This window comes from Aptenodytes patagonicus, chromosome 4 (genome assembly GCF_965638725.1).
Source record: "Aptenodytes patagonicus chromosome 4, bAptPat1.pri.cur, whole genome shotgun sequence".
Classification (NCBI taxonomy): Eukaryota; Metazoa; Chordata; class Aves; order Sphenisciformes; family Spheniscidae; genus Aptenodytes; species Aptenodytes patagonicus.
The window spans coordinates 2121085-2136349 of record NC_134952.1 but is presented as its reverse complement, the minus strand read 5'-3'; the positions used below and the strand labels follow the sequence as shown (position 1 = coordinate 2136349).

Genomic DNA, 15265 nt, shown 5'->3' with positions numbered 1-15265 from the left:
AGCAAAAACCCAGAAGCCCATCTAACTTCACACACGAACGCTGTGGAATAACCAAACGCAGAATTATCGTTAACTGTTTATTTTGCAACTGCATCTAGAGGGCAGCCAGCTCAGAAGCCCAATTCTGTCCCAACCCGTAGACACGCAGGAATGATACCTCCTGAAGGAGACAACCCTTTTCAGTCACTGGAATGACTCAAGGGGAAAGAGGCAGGATGTTGTAATGTGTGGGTTCTTATGATTCAGTGAAAACAATCTTACAAAAAAATTAAAAAATTAAAAACATGAGCCTACCAGCACAGCACCAGTCACTGACGATGACTCAACTAATGAGGAAGGCCTGCTTTGCCAAAACACAGCTATACCAGGTCAAGACATTTTTCTTTCAATTAGACAGTCCGTGTAACAGAAGCAATTTAGACTCAATTAATCAAAAGAATCAATTATTTAAAAGAATAAATTCATACAAGAATCAATTGGAGAAGAACTAGTTTAATAAAAACACTAACGTTTAAAGCCTCTTGGCAAATTCCATGTGTAGAAAAATAGGCTAAACAGCTAAAAATTAGTATTTTGGACTGTGGCAGCTGCCACTTCCAAAAACAAGAGAAGCGTTTGGGGGTTGGTTTTTTTGCCTCTGTTTTTAAAGAACGACCCCGAAATGGTATTCAGACAGCACGTCTGAACCCACAAGGCATCAAAAAAAGATAACAGAAAAAACAACAGCATAACTATTTGTCCCAAGCACCAATTTCCAAAAAGACTCAACTGTGTCAACAGAAAAGCAATTCCTTTTTCAGACTTAACAGTATCCCCTTCACCTTGCACCTGGTGCCACCAATTTCACTGAAGAAACGGTTACTCTTCTTAAGCAAAAACTTTCCAAGATTTGAAGATGGCAACACAGTCCTCATGTTATACCTGCTGTCCTGCCAGGTATAAGATGAGTTTCATGTTAAATGAGAACCAACTGCTGCTATTGCAGATGCCTCTGAAGGCAATCAGAAATAACACAGCAACGATCACAGCCGTCAAGCCTTGGGCACTGGAAGAGATCTCATTAAGGAAAAAATGCGAGATGTCATCTCGCACTTACCACCCAACTAATTTCAGTGTTATAGGATCTTTGCTTTCCAATTATATCAAGAAGGCACTACATCTGAATGAATGTCAGCCCAGTTCCCCGACGAGATTGCAGTGCCAACCCTTCGGGGCTCCCTAGGATGCCAATATTGTCCAGAATGTGTAAGGAATGCTATTTCTTTGCTCAAGATACGCAGCTCATTTCAGACACTTTCCTGTAACTACAGGTACAGTTAAGACAGAACAATCAACTCTTGACTATCCACGAATGATTGAACCAGGATGCATTTTCCCCTGCCCCCAGCTCATCACTATTTAAAGCAGAATATGTAATGAAGCTCACACCATGAACTGCTGTCTACAGTTATTCCCGATCTTTACAGAAGCCTTTAAATTACACTAATCCTTGCAGAGGCTTCTTTACACAGACATTTCTATACCAAACGTTTCTGGGCTACTTACATTATACCACGTGCTCCCAGTCACTGTTACTTGCATCACTGACCCCTTCAAGTTAGGATTTTAATAATAGCCCAAGCAAATTTCCATCATTAGTATGTCTCTTTTTTTAATCCCCCACAAAAGTTTCTGAAATTGGAGTGGAAACATCTAAGTTTTCTCCAATACACAGTTGGTCTTGAGAGAGACAGGGAGGGGGGAAGAACAGCAAGCACGCTTAGAAATTTAAGTCACACGCATGCTTGAAATTATTATGTAGATCATGCAATTAAGATGAAAAGTATGAATACTTTTGGAGGTTGTAGCGAGGTGGGGGTCGGTCTCTTCTCCCAAGTAACAAGCAATAGGATGAGAGGAAATGGCCTCAAGTTGCGCCGGGGAGGTTTAGATTGGACGTGAGGAAAAATGTCTGTACTGGAAGAGTGGTGAAACATTGGAACAGGCTGCCCAGGGAAGTGGTGGAGTCACCATCCCTGGAAGGATTTAAAAGACGTGTAGATGAGGTGCTTAGGGACATGGTTTAGTGGGCATGGTGGTGTTGGGTCAATGGTTGGACTCGATGATCTTAGAGGTCTCTTCCAACTTCAATGATTCTATGATTCTATGAATAAGCTAATCAACAACCACCACATTGTGGGTGTGCTACACGCAGTGGGGTTTTTCCTTAATATCCCCAAACTCGACGTTGATTTAAAAGACAAGTTGAGTTAAAAACATAGTTATACTTTCTGCGAAGTCGGCACAGAACAATAAAAAGGCTGTATAACATACATGCTATGAAGCATATATTACAGTTAGAAGCACTATGCCTTGGAGAAAATAGGTAATTGTCAAGGACTAAGCTGGCAAAGCTTAAAGTTAAGAAGAAAAAGATTCAAGGAATAAAATATCTAGCAAATCAGAAACCTATGCATCTTGTCTCACGCTCCTCACCCATACTCTTTCTCTGTCACTCCCCACTTCACTTGCGCTTGTCTAAGGGGAACAGCTTTCGGGCACTAGCTGTCATTCTTTCTTGTAAACTCCCACGCAACCTTGGAAGTAACAGAAGACTGCTCAGAGCCTGGGGAACCTGCAAGCTTTGGCTCTGCACACACCTATGCATAAATCTTGTAGGTGCCAGTATCCCACAGAAATTGTCCCTGGGTTAGCAGGCAACAGTCCACGATACTGAACTGACCGACAGGTAGTGTAATCCAGAAGGAAAATAGCTTTCTGAGAACTGAAGATGCCTACATAGCTTTAGTAACAAATAATTTTGACCTTTTCTATTTAAATTGTCACTGCCATCTCTGTTTCTACTGCATTTTGAAGACCACCCAGTTTTGTTTAATTCCTTATTTATACACTCTTCTAAAGGGGAAGAAAAAAAAAAAAATCTTTACAGCCTGGGGAATAGCATGTTCAATAGAAGCAGTAAAGAAACAGGAGGGATAGATTAAAAATATGTATGCTTTACAAAAATAATGGATCCTCTTCGCTCCCAAACGTACAATGGGCATATTTAACAATGGTGATGTCTTAATCTGTAAAACAACTTCATGTACAACACAAGAGATGCCAATGTGCCCTTAGACTAGTAAGCTGTCATCTTACAGCTTCTGTGCAAGAAAGCAATAAAAAAAAAAGAAAAAAACAAAAACAGAGAGGTATATTTGGAAGGAGTGAGACAAAAGGAAATTACAGCACACAGATAGTGGCAAGATTTCTTTTTTTTTTTTTTTTTTTTTAAAGTGTTTAAATGAGCATGCAAAGGGGAGACAAAACAAAACTGCTAACGTTGGTCACTCTGCTCAAGGCTTTATCAGTTCTCCCTGATCTTCATCTGTTTTTGTTAGTCTTGTGGCTTTCCAAGCAGAAAGTGTCATGTCATGCTGTCAAATGATGTCATGTTGATAATATGCACAGGTACCCTTTCAGAAAGCCACACAATAGAAGGGACCTGGAAAGCAGCAGCAAAAGGCTAACCCTACTCACTCCCAAAATATGCAAGATAGTTATGTGGACAAGGTAACCACCCAAAAGTCTAATTAATTCCTACTTGCCTATACCTGTACTTGTCTTGTCTTATACCTGCATTGCAAGTTCCTGTTTTCAGATTTGTACACCCAGTATGACACCGTCTTGGCCCACTGATGCTACAGTAACACAAACAATAATATTGGGGTGCGTGACACAAAAAAGAAGTAGGACAAATCTCTCTCAAAGTGAATGTGTCACCAAATATTGCTATTGTTGCACTTTTTTTTTTTTAATTCTGTCATAAAACAAAAAGGCATGCTTGCACTCTTAACTTCTCAGTGGTTATTGACACGTCATTATATTCTTCCCTCTTAACATTCTCCTGCTCTCTTCAATTTCACCCGTGGTTATAATCATGATAGTTATCTGTTGGTCAGTTCCTCAATTCCTAGCACCAACTTTTTTTTCCAAATAAGAATAAAACACTGATTTATATAATAGCACCTACATACTTCCCAGCTTGGTCACAACTTCATTGTTTTGGGTTCTTTTGGATTTTGTTCTTTTGGGCTCCCTTCACACATGAACAGGAGGTGGCATAATTCTGGCAGCAAAGCAGAGCACTACAGAGTCTAAACGGCCACAAGAAAAAATGCAGCATCCTGCTCTGACAACTGCATTTAAATACAAACAAAAAATACAGTCCTGCAGTTCACTTGGGAAGACATAAGCATAAGATCAGAAAGTCATCCTGCAGTAACTGTGGTGCGACACCGACTTAAAAAAAATAAAGTATCTTAACTGTCATTGGTCTATCCAATTTCAGGCTGAGCTCACGGTCTGCCTAAAATAAAGATTATCTGACTGGAGAGATCTGTTCTCATATATACACACACCACATGTACTGGTCTTAATGTTGTGAATCAGCTATACAACTGTTAAAAACAACTGTAAAGGTGCTATAGTCGAATTTGCTTCTGCTCTTGAAACTTAAAGAACTTATTTGATGATAGGTCAGGAAGGATGACATCCCACTTACGCCAACAGCTGCTCTCAGTTCCAAGCCCGACAAGGAGGACGATGCAGTCAATGATTCATTTCAGAGTCAGGATATAAAACTAAATATACAGGTAAGAAACGGTTCTTCTGCAAGTGAGCTTTTTTGTCTACTGCAATGCCAAATGAACCCTGCAAGGATCCTCCACGCTGCATTAAGAAGAGGATATGGGGAACAAGGTAGCCAGCTCATTTTTCCCCTTCTAAAATAGCAGAAATGAAAGGAGAGCTCCGTGTCCTCATGCCTCCCCAGAAGAGGATGGAACTCAAATCCAATCCATTTTGCTCCTAGGTTAACAACACAGCACGAGTTACAATAGTTCCAGATAAGACCATGAGTTAAACTGCTTAGGAAACCCATCCTCCAGATGAGGACAACCAGAATGCATCATGTTCCAGATTCTCAGACCTTCTCCAGGCGCCTACGGTGTTTAATAATGTAGGCAGAGTGAGACTGTCTGTTCTGCACAGACGGTTCTTACCTCCAAGAGTTTATCATCATCCTCTGACTATATGCATTTACAGTGTATTTGTTTGGCCATATGGCTCAGCTACTTGTTCTGTAAAGCTCAAAGTCAAGAAAAGTGACACATACCTTGTGAACACTGGTCCAAGAACTTGGGAAAAAGAAGCCTAAAAAACCCAGAAGTTTGTATATTAAGAATGGATATTATTATTTAAGTAAAGCGTTTACATTCATTTGGACACTGACAGCTGGAGTCTTACTATCCAACCCATTTTCATGTTTTCCTTCCTCAATCCAAGTAACTGGAACATCCCCACAGGTTATGTCTTTCAGGAGTTCCTCCCCAAAAATTAGTTTTGTAGATGGTTTTAATTCTTTAATGGATTTAAGAGCTAATTCCCACCACACAATCTGTTCTGTATTCTAGGAAGTCAGAAAGGCTTCAACATTACTTTAATTCCTATTTAAACAATAGGCATTTTAAGCTTGCCCTAAAGAATTGTGCCTTCCAAACATGGTGGGAACTCTTCATGGAAAGATTTTATGTACATAATGCTTTCTGTACATATTGTACCAACCTCTGGTACTGTGTGAGACAAGCGACAATTATTTTTATGAGCTTTATCATGCACACAAAAGCTCCAGAGATAGTACTTTATCTGTCCCCCTTCAAATACCTCTCCCCTGCCCCTGGCTTGCTATTCAACACGGGGAAGAGCTTCATCCTAGGCTCACGAAAGAGCTAGATCTCTACAGTAATGGACTTTAAGACAGGAAATGGTTTTGATTTTCTTGACTGCAAAAGTTTCAAGTCAGACATTAAAATCGCTCTTCTTGATTCTCACAGTGAAATTGCCAAAGCTTCCCAACTGTAAGATTTGTCATTGGCAGTACGTGGCTGCTTGGTAAGTTCTTATCAGAAGAAACTTCAAAGTGAGACACAAATAGTCTACAGCATAGGCTAAGCCTCTTCCTTCAATTGCTACTGCACTTCAGGAGACAAACAATGTTAGTCAAAGGATTGCAGGCCACTGCTGCTATAAATACTACTCAGTACCATGACCAGTAACTTGTTAGTAAGTTTTAAAAAAACCTAGGAATTGGAACTTGTCTTTCCTATAATTATGGAAAGAATAAGTTGAAACAGCACTCCAGCATCAATTCAACAATATTTTATGTAGGGTTTTTTTTTTTTATTTACAATCTTTTGTCACAGAGACAAAAAGATGCAGTAAGGTAATGTCTATTTATTGACCAGTGTGAAGCACAAGAAGCATATTGGTTAGTGTTTTAAAAATCGCTAGGAAGTTTAAGGAATGCACTTTTATAAAATGATTGGGCAGTTCACCTCTAACCTGTGATGCACAGAGTTTTATCACAAATAGCAGCAACGCTAGAACTCTGAAAATTGTAACTGCTTTAACCTACTTTTATCAAATCAGCTGCAAGGCATAATTGCAAAATTTAAGTATCATAATTTTACAGATAGGTCTATGAAATTAGTTCCACGTTTGTTGAAGTGTGGAGCACGTACGGATACTATGAAACAGCAACCATACCACACTATTTTAAAATGTCAGTGACTTGGCTTTGCTGCCGTTTCCTCCCCACCCTGCCGCTGCAGTAACCCAGGATATCAGATTTTAATACTTGTAATGCTTTTGCTTCCGTGCTTTGTCATTCTCTTCCACTAAATTTGGGACTGCTTCCCATAAGTTCCCTATTTTAAATCTGTAAAGTCTTCATTTAATATCCAAAAGTAGTGACACAATCAATAACCCAAACTGAGATGCACGTCTCAATTTTTAGTCATACTTACAAAAAGATCGTAAGAAAAAGAATGATTTAAAAAGCACACGAGAGGCCAGTTGACTGTCCAGATTTTACATAGTCCTTAGCCAGGGTATACGTATTTAAGCAGTATGCTAACGACAATCTTTGTTTATTCTTGCACGAGCTAAACTTTTGTTAATATTATATATAATTATATACCTAGTGGAAACCAAGTATCATCCTTATAAACCAAACAGCACTTCAAAAGTTCATCCAAGATGGATTACCTAGCAGTTTTATGAGATTTAAGACAGTTCAATGGCATTTAACCACCACATATCTCTATTATAAAAGTGATCTCATAAACTTATATATCTATTTTCAAACTAGTAAAAATATTTTAAAGTATACCTATGTTCCATATAGCAACTCAGTGGCTCTACACAAGTATTAACTGCTCCAATGATAAAAGAAGACTTCACATCTGGGTCAGGATGAGTTTGTAGAGCCTGTACAACATCAATAACATCAGTATATCTGTAAGAAAACAAAATGAAATATGGTTTCAGAGAAACAGAACGACACATTTCAACATCTAGTAAGAAATCAATTGCTTGCAAGAAGGTTAGATTTCTAAAAAAGCCTACCAAAATAGTTATATAGCAGTTCAAAACTTAGTAAATCCAGACAAATGAAGCAGACTGCAAGTGATGTTAGAAATAAATTACTGACAACTACAGAGAAAAGCAGTATAAACTTTGCACTGAACAACTGAGAAGGTCCAGCTTTCAGGAAGCACAAAAAGCATAATATAAATACTAGCACGTTATGCCTACTGCAAAGCATATTAAGCACTAAATATGATTCAAGTAAAAAAAGAAATTAAAAAGCAACACCTCTCACTTCTCAGCCTTCCAATTTAAACTTGCTTCTATAATTAACGCGTCCATTATTTATCAGTACTCCAGACACCGCTGTATTGTACTTCTGTATGATAGCAAAGTTTAGATGAACCTGAGTTGTTATTCCAAATGTTTATTTCTCAGCCAGCTACAACCTTCTCTCAAAACTGTATTATTGTGAGTTATCGGATTATTTAGAGAACTCCAAAGCTGTCTATACCAACACTCAACTACTCAGAAAAGAATGGAAAACCTATAATTAACCACTCCTGAAGCCAGTGCTGCTACCAGAATATCAGTTACTTTGTACATCACTGGACTTTATACCACTCCTCCTAATTTTAAGAAAAAAAAAAAAATCTCACTCTAACACGGAAAAAATTATGCTTTTTAGCACTATCAGAATGGACCATAATGAAGAAAATGCTAAGCTCCATATATATGCCTTTAGTGAAAAAGATGAACACTTGGTAGCCTGGGAACCAAAACCATTCCAGCCAGATTAGGGTAGTACTTCCCTCAAGCTAGTTTATGTTAGCAGGTAACGACTCAGAAACAGAGTGGGCAAACTTACTGTAGACGATACTAGAATCATAGAATTCATAGAATCATAGAATCATTGAGGTTGGAAAAGACCTCTAAGATCATCGAGTCCAACCGTCAACCCAACACCACCATGCCCACTAAACCATGTCCCTAAGCGCCTCATCTACGCGTCTTTTAAATACCTCCAGGGATGGGGACTCCACCGCTTCCCTGGGCAGCCTGTTCCAATGTTTCACCACTCTAGTGAAACCACTAGTGGTGAAACCACTACTAGTTCAAGTGCTACACGTGAGATGGAAATGTCAAACAGAGATGGCTCAGAGTCTTCACCTTTATACCACAAAAAAACCCTGGCATTTATCTGAAACATGTTAATCAATCTTACTTCTGTATCTCCTGCTGTATCGAGTGAATAGCATATTTTTGACAGCCTGCTTTCTGCTGGCAGTTTAAGAGGTCATAATCTTTACAGAGCCGTTCATTTTGAAGTACAGAGACTCAAAACATACCACATAAGTGTTGTGCAATTTTTGCACAATTTTTTTTTTGTGTAACAAGGCACATGCGTGCAATATTGCCTCTCTTTCTTCATATCTTTTATCAACTGGAACTTTGAAAGTTTGTGTCACATTTTTTGTAGCTAATACTGCCAAAGAGTCAAAGCAAGGACTACCAGAAATACAAAGACAAAGCAAGCACGTGTGCACAGAAAGATGCTAAATACTTGGAAAAAAGCAAAGATTGATTCTTACGCTTTCTGTAGCACACTCGTTCTCTGTTTAAAAAATTCCGTAAGAATCACAGTAGCTTAGGCTTTTAAGTTTCTATTTGGAGGAAAAAATGTTGCAAACTGAATGGACCATTTAATTCTGGAAACTATGAATTTATTTATTAAAGATTCTCTAGCACTCACTGATCTTTCAAAAGTTTAAGGTACTGTAAGCACTTGAGAGATACAATTATAGTCTTTATGTCACACCATATCACACTTCCTAAAATTAATTTCTATTCTGAAGCAACTCAAACTAAAATTTACCAAAACACGCTCAGTCACCTAATGCCTTAAAGACAACTGATCTTCCTCTGATAGAAATAGGGAGGTGCTCCACACCCATTTTTCATCAAAACAATTCCCACGTTTTAGTGAAGTTTCAAAAAAAATTATACGTGAAAGGTAGGGTGCGAACTCATGGTTATTTGTCTTGCTATCGGCAAAATACGGGTCTGTTGGGAAAAAGTAGCAATCATTCTTTTGCGTACTAACAGGGACTACAAGACGCAACACTCCCTCTAAATATTAAGATAATGCTACAGCAGATAATATTCAGTAATATTCACCTGCAGCTCTGGAGTGCAACTTGCAACACAATCTCAAGCTCTCTCTGCTCTGTTGCCCTCATCTAAGTCTACGGCTTTAAAGACAGACAACCAGTACTCCAGCAGTCTTTAAAGACAGATAACCAGCACGTAAAGTCTCACCAGCCTTTGAAGGGCAAATACCTCTCTATCTAGGACCTCTTGGCAGGGAGGGGGCAGGAAACAAAAACCAAAACCAAACCACACACAGCTGCACCAATAAATAAAGTGCCATTTAACAACAGTCTAAGATGCAGCTGGAAAGGGCAAGAAAACTTCTTCTGAGAAGCCAAAAATCACAGCCAATCTCCTAAACAGGGAAGAACCACCAAATGCAGTCCTTCCTTCCATATGATCGAAGGAATACTACGGACACCTTTTCTCCAATGGAGTAACAAGCAATAAGATTAACAGGTTGCAGAAAAGCCGAGTTTAGTACATATGTGAAACAGAATTCACAGAATACCACACTTTAGCACAGAAATTTGACTGCTTCAGAGTGATGGGAAAGTTTAAAAATGCCTTGGAAATGGGAAGGGAACAGAAAATCCCTGATTTTATGCAACAGTTCAAACAGTTTCAAACGTTTACCCTTGCAAGACCACTAGGAGACGCTTGTTCTTTTTAGCATAAGCGGACTGACGGACGCTGTGGTTCTGCTGAGCCTCCAGGACGCTGGAGAGGTAACGCTGGAAGTGAGTTGCACTGAAACATTCAGGACTATCCATAGTTTGACGGTAAACTATCCACCTAAACAACAGAAAACAAGGAAAGAAGTTAATGTTCTATGACATAGTATTTCTGTTTTCTTTTTATTTTGAACCAACAGACCAAAAATAAATTTGACAAGCCCTAAGATTCCACATCTCTCATACCACGTGGGAAAGAGGAATTTACTTGGCTTTCTATCATTCCCAGCATAAGCACATTCTTTACATTACTGCCAAAAGGTTTTGTGGGGTTTTGTTGTTGTTTTTTAATAAAACAATGTTCAACAGCTTCTTCAAAGCAGCACATCATAGGAGTAATTTTGATCTTTGTTAGTGATGCAGTAAACAAAAATTATATGAATCCAATTCAAAAGACTCTGGGCATGAAAATATTTCACTGCAAAACCAAAAAGTAATGATGACATTTGCAGGAAAACCATGAAGTGTATTATTGCAGAACATTCAAAAGTCACCTTACACGTTTGCCCTAAAAACAGAACCACAACACTGTTCTGAATCAACTTGCTAGTATTAAGACACTGAGTTAGAAGTAATACAAAAAAACAGTCCAGAACATTACTAAGATTAAATGCTAAGGTGTTTGGCTGTAAGATTTAAAAGGACAAGAATTTCTTTTTTTGATTTTCCAGCAGCTATTATCAACACACAGAGTGGCAAATTCCTACAGTAGATTTCTCTTATTGCCATACAGTTATGTCCTGAATATATCTCCTGGTAATGTAGAATAGAAACCAGGTCAGATTAAAAACAATGCTGTAGCAAGGACTGGTAGTATAGTCTTTTCTCACAGAAAAATGCATTTTAGACTCACTACCACAAGTCAATAAATGCAAGCTCTTCACCCATTTCCTTCAAGTTGTGATGACTTCCGTGCTTGCTTAAGGCAGGATTCACTTGGCCCTTCTAAGATCATTCTTAACTGTTTCATAGAATCATAGAACAGTTTGGGTTGGAAGGGACCTCTAAAGGCCATCTCGTCCAACCCCCCTGCCCTGGGCAGGGACATCTGCAACTAGATCAGGTTGCTCAGAGCCCCGTCCAACCTGACCTGGAATGTTTCCAGGGATGGGGCATCCACCACCTCTCAGGGCAACCTGGGCCAGTGTTTCACCACCCTCAGCAGAAAAAATTTCTTCCCTACATCTAGTCTAAATCTCCCCCGCTTTAGTTTAAAGCCATTCCCCCTTGTCCTGTCGCAACAGGCCCTGCTAAAAAGTCTGTCCCCATCTTTTTTATAAGCCCCCTTTAAGTACTGACAGGCTGCAAGAAGGTCTCCCCGAAGCCTTCTCTTCTCCAGGCTGAACAACCCCAACTCTCTCAGCCTTTCTCCATAGCAGAGCTGTTCCATCCCCCTGATCATTTTCGTGGCCCTCCTCTGGACCCTGTTCGTAGCATCAGTGTCAGTTCCAGACACACGTCACAGATCTACAGTGATACCTGTGGTATTCTTAATATGGAATACCAACAAAAAAATCTCCTGTGCCATTTTTCTTGTCTAAATGTCTAAAATTTAAGGGCAAATCTACCTGGCATAACACAGTTAAATGAGACACCTGAAGTAATAGAACTGAAGTAATATACCCTACCCTACAGTGTGCTATGTAGAACTAGTTATGGTGCCTCATAATATTTACTGAATTTATTCTTATAACACATCTGTTTACAAATTAGAAACTGAGATTTTAAAAAATTAAATAAATTAAGTGAAACATTGATAGTTGCATTTCCTTCACACTGAGTAGTTCTTTGGTGATTAGTATAACCATTGCTTTGGACTGTAAAACCAGAACTGTACAAACCTTCCATGCTCCTTGTTAAAAGTCACAAGAAAAGCGCACAGATCGCTGCAGCGACATCCTGGAAGACCAGTTATAATGGTGATAACCACCTAAAATGCAGGGAACAGATAAGAAGGGGGGCAACTTGAAGACTAGAAATGAGCTACAACAATTGCACACACATAAAGCTCTGTATCTTGATAAAATCTTAAGTCTGAACACAAAATTAAGTGAGACTAACCACAGAAATGGCAAGATAGTGTAGAACTCTAATTGTGTTTATGCAATTACTCAGATATGCATCATTTTAGAAAGATGCGTTTTCTCTTGGTTTTCATACCTTAAATACAACGAAAGGACAATTAACAAATACAGCAAACAGTATCATCAAAACCCCTACATTAAAACCTAGTCTGCAGTGTAAGTATTAATGCAAACGTCAGACAAAATGCTGCAAGAGACACCAAATAGATTATGTTTCCTATGGTGAAAAGGGTATGTTCAAATACATAGAACAGGATTTGAGCAAAATGGTTCAAAAGGTGATGGTGTGTGTCAAACACAAAGAGCAACTCTAGGCTTCTGATACTGAACCGAGCGCGCTATCCACAAAATTTATTTCAGCAAAGCTGCATTTTGAGTAGGATTGGTAAGAGGCTGCACTGTAACAGCTCTAACATACCAACAGCTTTTCTGCATAAAGCACCTCTGTTTCCATTATGTGTATTTCTGGTGGTATTTAGAGAGGGATCATAGCAAAGGAACACTGATAAGAAGTCAGAGAATTATCTCCAAAGTATATAGATATAGTTCTGCACTATATACTGGAGCGTGCTACAGAAGTAAGCAAATGAGTTCTGGAGGAAACACGACTAGAACAACTCCCTGTGCTGCGCTGAACTTAAGAAATTATGTCACTGGTAATCAGCCATCACACTGCATACCATCCTGTCACTAACAGACAAATTGCCTCTTCAAATATCCTGCAGAAACTGGAAGATAGCCATTGCAGACTATTTGTATCCTATCCTCAAAATCACTTTCGGATGCTCACAGAAAATGAGTATTCATGATAATAGATATAGAGAAGTAACTCCTAAAAATCAGAGGTACTAAGTTCACGTTTTTTATAGAATTTGGTATGAACATTATAGAAAGATTTTTCTTTTTTTTTTTTAAAAAAAACATACACAAAAACACTTAAAGTAACCTTAAAATCAGATTTTAAAACATAATAAAGGTTTACTAATTAATACTTAATTTAAGTGTCAGTATGGTCTCTGAACTAGATCCCAGGAAATAAGGCTGCCACCATATTGCAAAATTCAAAGAGAAAGACTATATCGCTGCTGCTTTGGCCTCCTTGCTTACAGCAGATTTCAAATGCTGGAAAGTTACAAGTAAAAATTGTCTCCAAAAATGCTATTTAAAGCACTCCTTAAGTTTGACAGTTGTTATTGCCCCTATAGAGAACTGAGTGTTCTACAGATAATATCAGCAAATGTTAAATATCATGTGCTACCTCTATGCTATTTAAAGGACTTTTATGTTCCAGAGAACAATTCAGTTAAATTATTCAGCAATTCATAAAAATGAGCTACTGCTTTAGGGCTAACTCTCTCTGGACATTAGAGAAAACTCTTCACTTGAAGATCTATGCCTCATTTTCTGCCTCTATTTTATCAGGCTGGAGGGCCATTAGTACTTCCAAAAGATTGTTTAAATGAAAAAAAAAAAAAAAAAAAAAAAGTAGTGTCATCAGGAAAACAGGGCAGAACAATTTATTCTAAGAAACAGACTTGAAGCAAGTTCAGTGTGAACTGGTGGTGTTGGATAAGGGGGCAGAGAGCATGGTTAAACATACATCAGTACTTTACTGCATTGCCTGCAACAAAACTAATGACAGACAGAATATTTGCTAAATATTCTACGCTAAGGATAAGAAGTATTGTTGGGTTGCTTCCTTACCTTATCACTCTCTGCTTTGCTATCAGGAATGATTTCTGACTGTTGCAATAAAATAGGAAGATGTGCTCTCATTATTGGCTCATGACTGACGCTGCTGACAGTAAAATGTTGGACAAACCTTTCAAAAATAAAAGTTTTATTTTCTTACAATCAAGACCAAAAGACTTCATTCATGTAAATAGTTGGGAAGTTACTAAAATAAGATTGTTAAAAGGTCAAACAGAGGCTTCCTCGAGAGGAAATAGTTCATCTCAGAAAAAAAAATATCTAGTGCGAAGACAGTTATTAAATAAGCAATTTTTAGACAAGTATTACATATACCAAAATATTTTTGTATTATTTCTGACAACACTGATCCCTTGCAAACAAAATTAATTTCTCACCTCTCTAATTCTGGAAGGGCAGCAGATATTTTCAGCTCCCTGCATCTCTCCCCAGAAGGAAGAGACAAGGCATTAAATAGCCTCTGAACACTGGAATGCCTAAAACAAGCAAATTAATTGGTTAGTTAAAAAAGAAACCTAGAAATTTATCTTCTTTAAACTAGGTGGCTACATATTAACTAGTACAAAAAAATAAAGCAAGTGTTGCACTAAGAATGCAACAATTCCTTTTTGAATCATTATCAAGATGTTCAATGCATGACAGCATTTTTCTGATTGTAGCACACAGCTGACGTATAATTACACTGGAGTAAGGGGATGAACTCACAGTCTCTTTTGTTCCACAGACAGGAATTCTTCCTGGACAACCCTTAAAGATAATCCTGAGTTTGTCTGGTTTTGCCATGAAGAGAAAACCTGGAACAAACCAGACCTACGCGTAAGTGTCATTATTTTGCAAAATTTGTTTTGAATTTGTTTAGGAATTGGTTTTGTTCACCTAAAAAAATACATGCATTTTAACTAGCCATTAAATATTTCACAATACTGGTTTTGCTGCAAGAATTCAAAATATGAAAGAAGTCTCCACAAATCAGATTTTATAAACTTCTCTTCGGCTAGACTGGAACTGCTTTAAGAAGTAACTTTACTGAAATGGTCTAGTTTTCCCTCATCTTCGTAGCTAGGAAAAAAAATTCTAGGAAAAAGATTTACCCACCAAAGTAACAGTAACGTTCACATGTATCTTTTAGTTATAGCACATGCTAGGTATTTACAGTCCAACTGCAGTACAGCAGGAACT

At 38.2% G+C, this 15265-nt stretch overlaps 1 protein-coding gene across 1 annotated transcript in view; it reads right to left on the bottom strand.

Moving 5' to 3' along the window:
- Window positions 1-15265, bottom strand: part of DNAAF9 (dynein axonemal assembly factor 9) — an 80024-nt gene that overhangs the window by 12703 nt on the left and 52056 nt on the right. Inside the window, exons 23-29 of the mRNA XM_076337514.1 lie at window positions 14792-14880; window positions 14464-14562; window positions 14081-14198; window positions 12134-12222; window positions 10195-10353; window positions 7211-7336; window positions 5156-5193 (exon numbers count right to left, since the gene is read on the bottom strand). Coding sequence (XP_076193629.1) covers window positions 5156-5193; window positions 7211-7336; window positions 10195-10353; window positions 12134-12222; window positions 14081-14198; window positions 14464-14562; window positions 14792-14880 — 718 coding nt within the window. The remainder of the gene's footprint in view (window positions 1-5155; window positions 5194-7210; window positions 7337-10194; window positions 10354-12133; window positions 12223-14080; window positions 14199-14463; window positions 14563-14791; window positions 14881-15265) is intronic.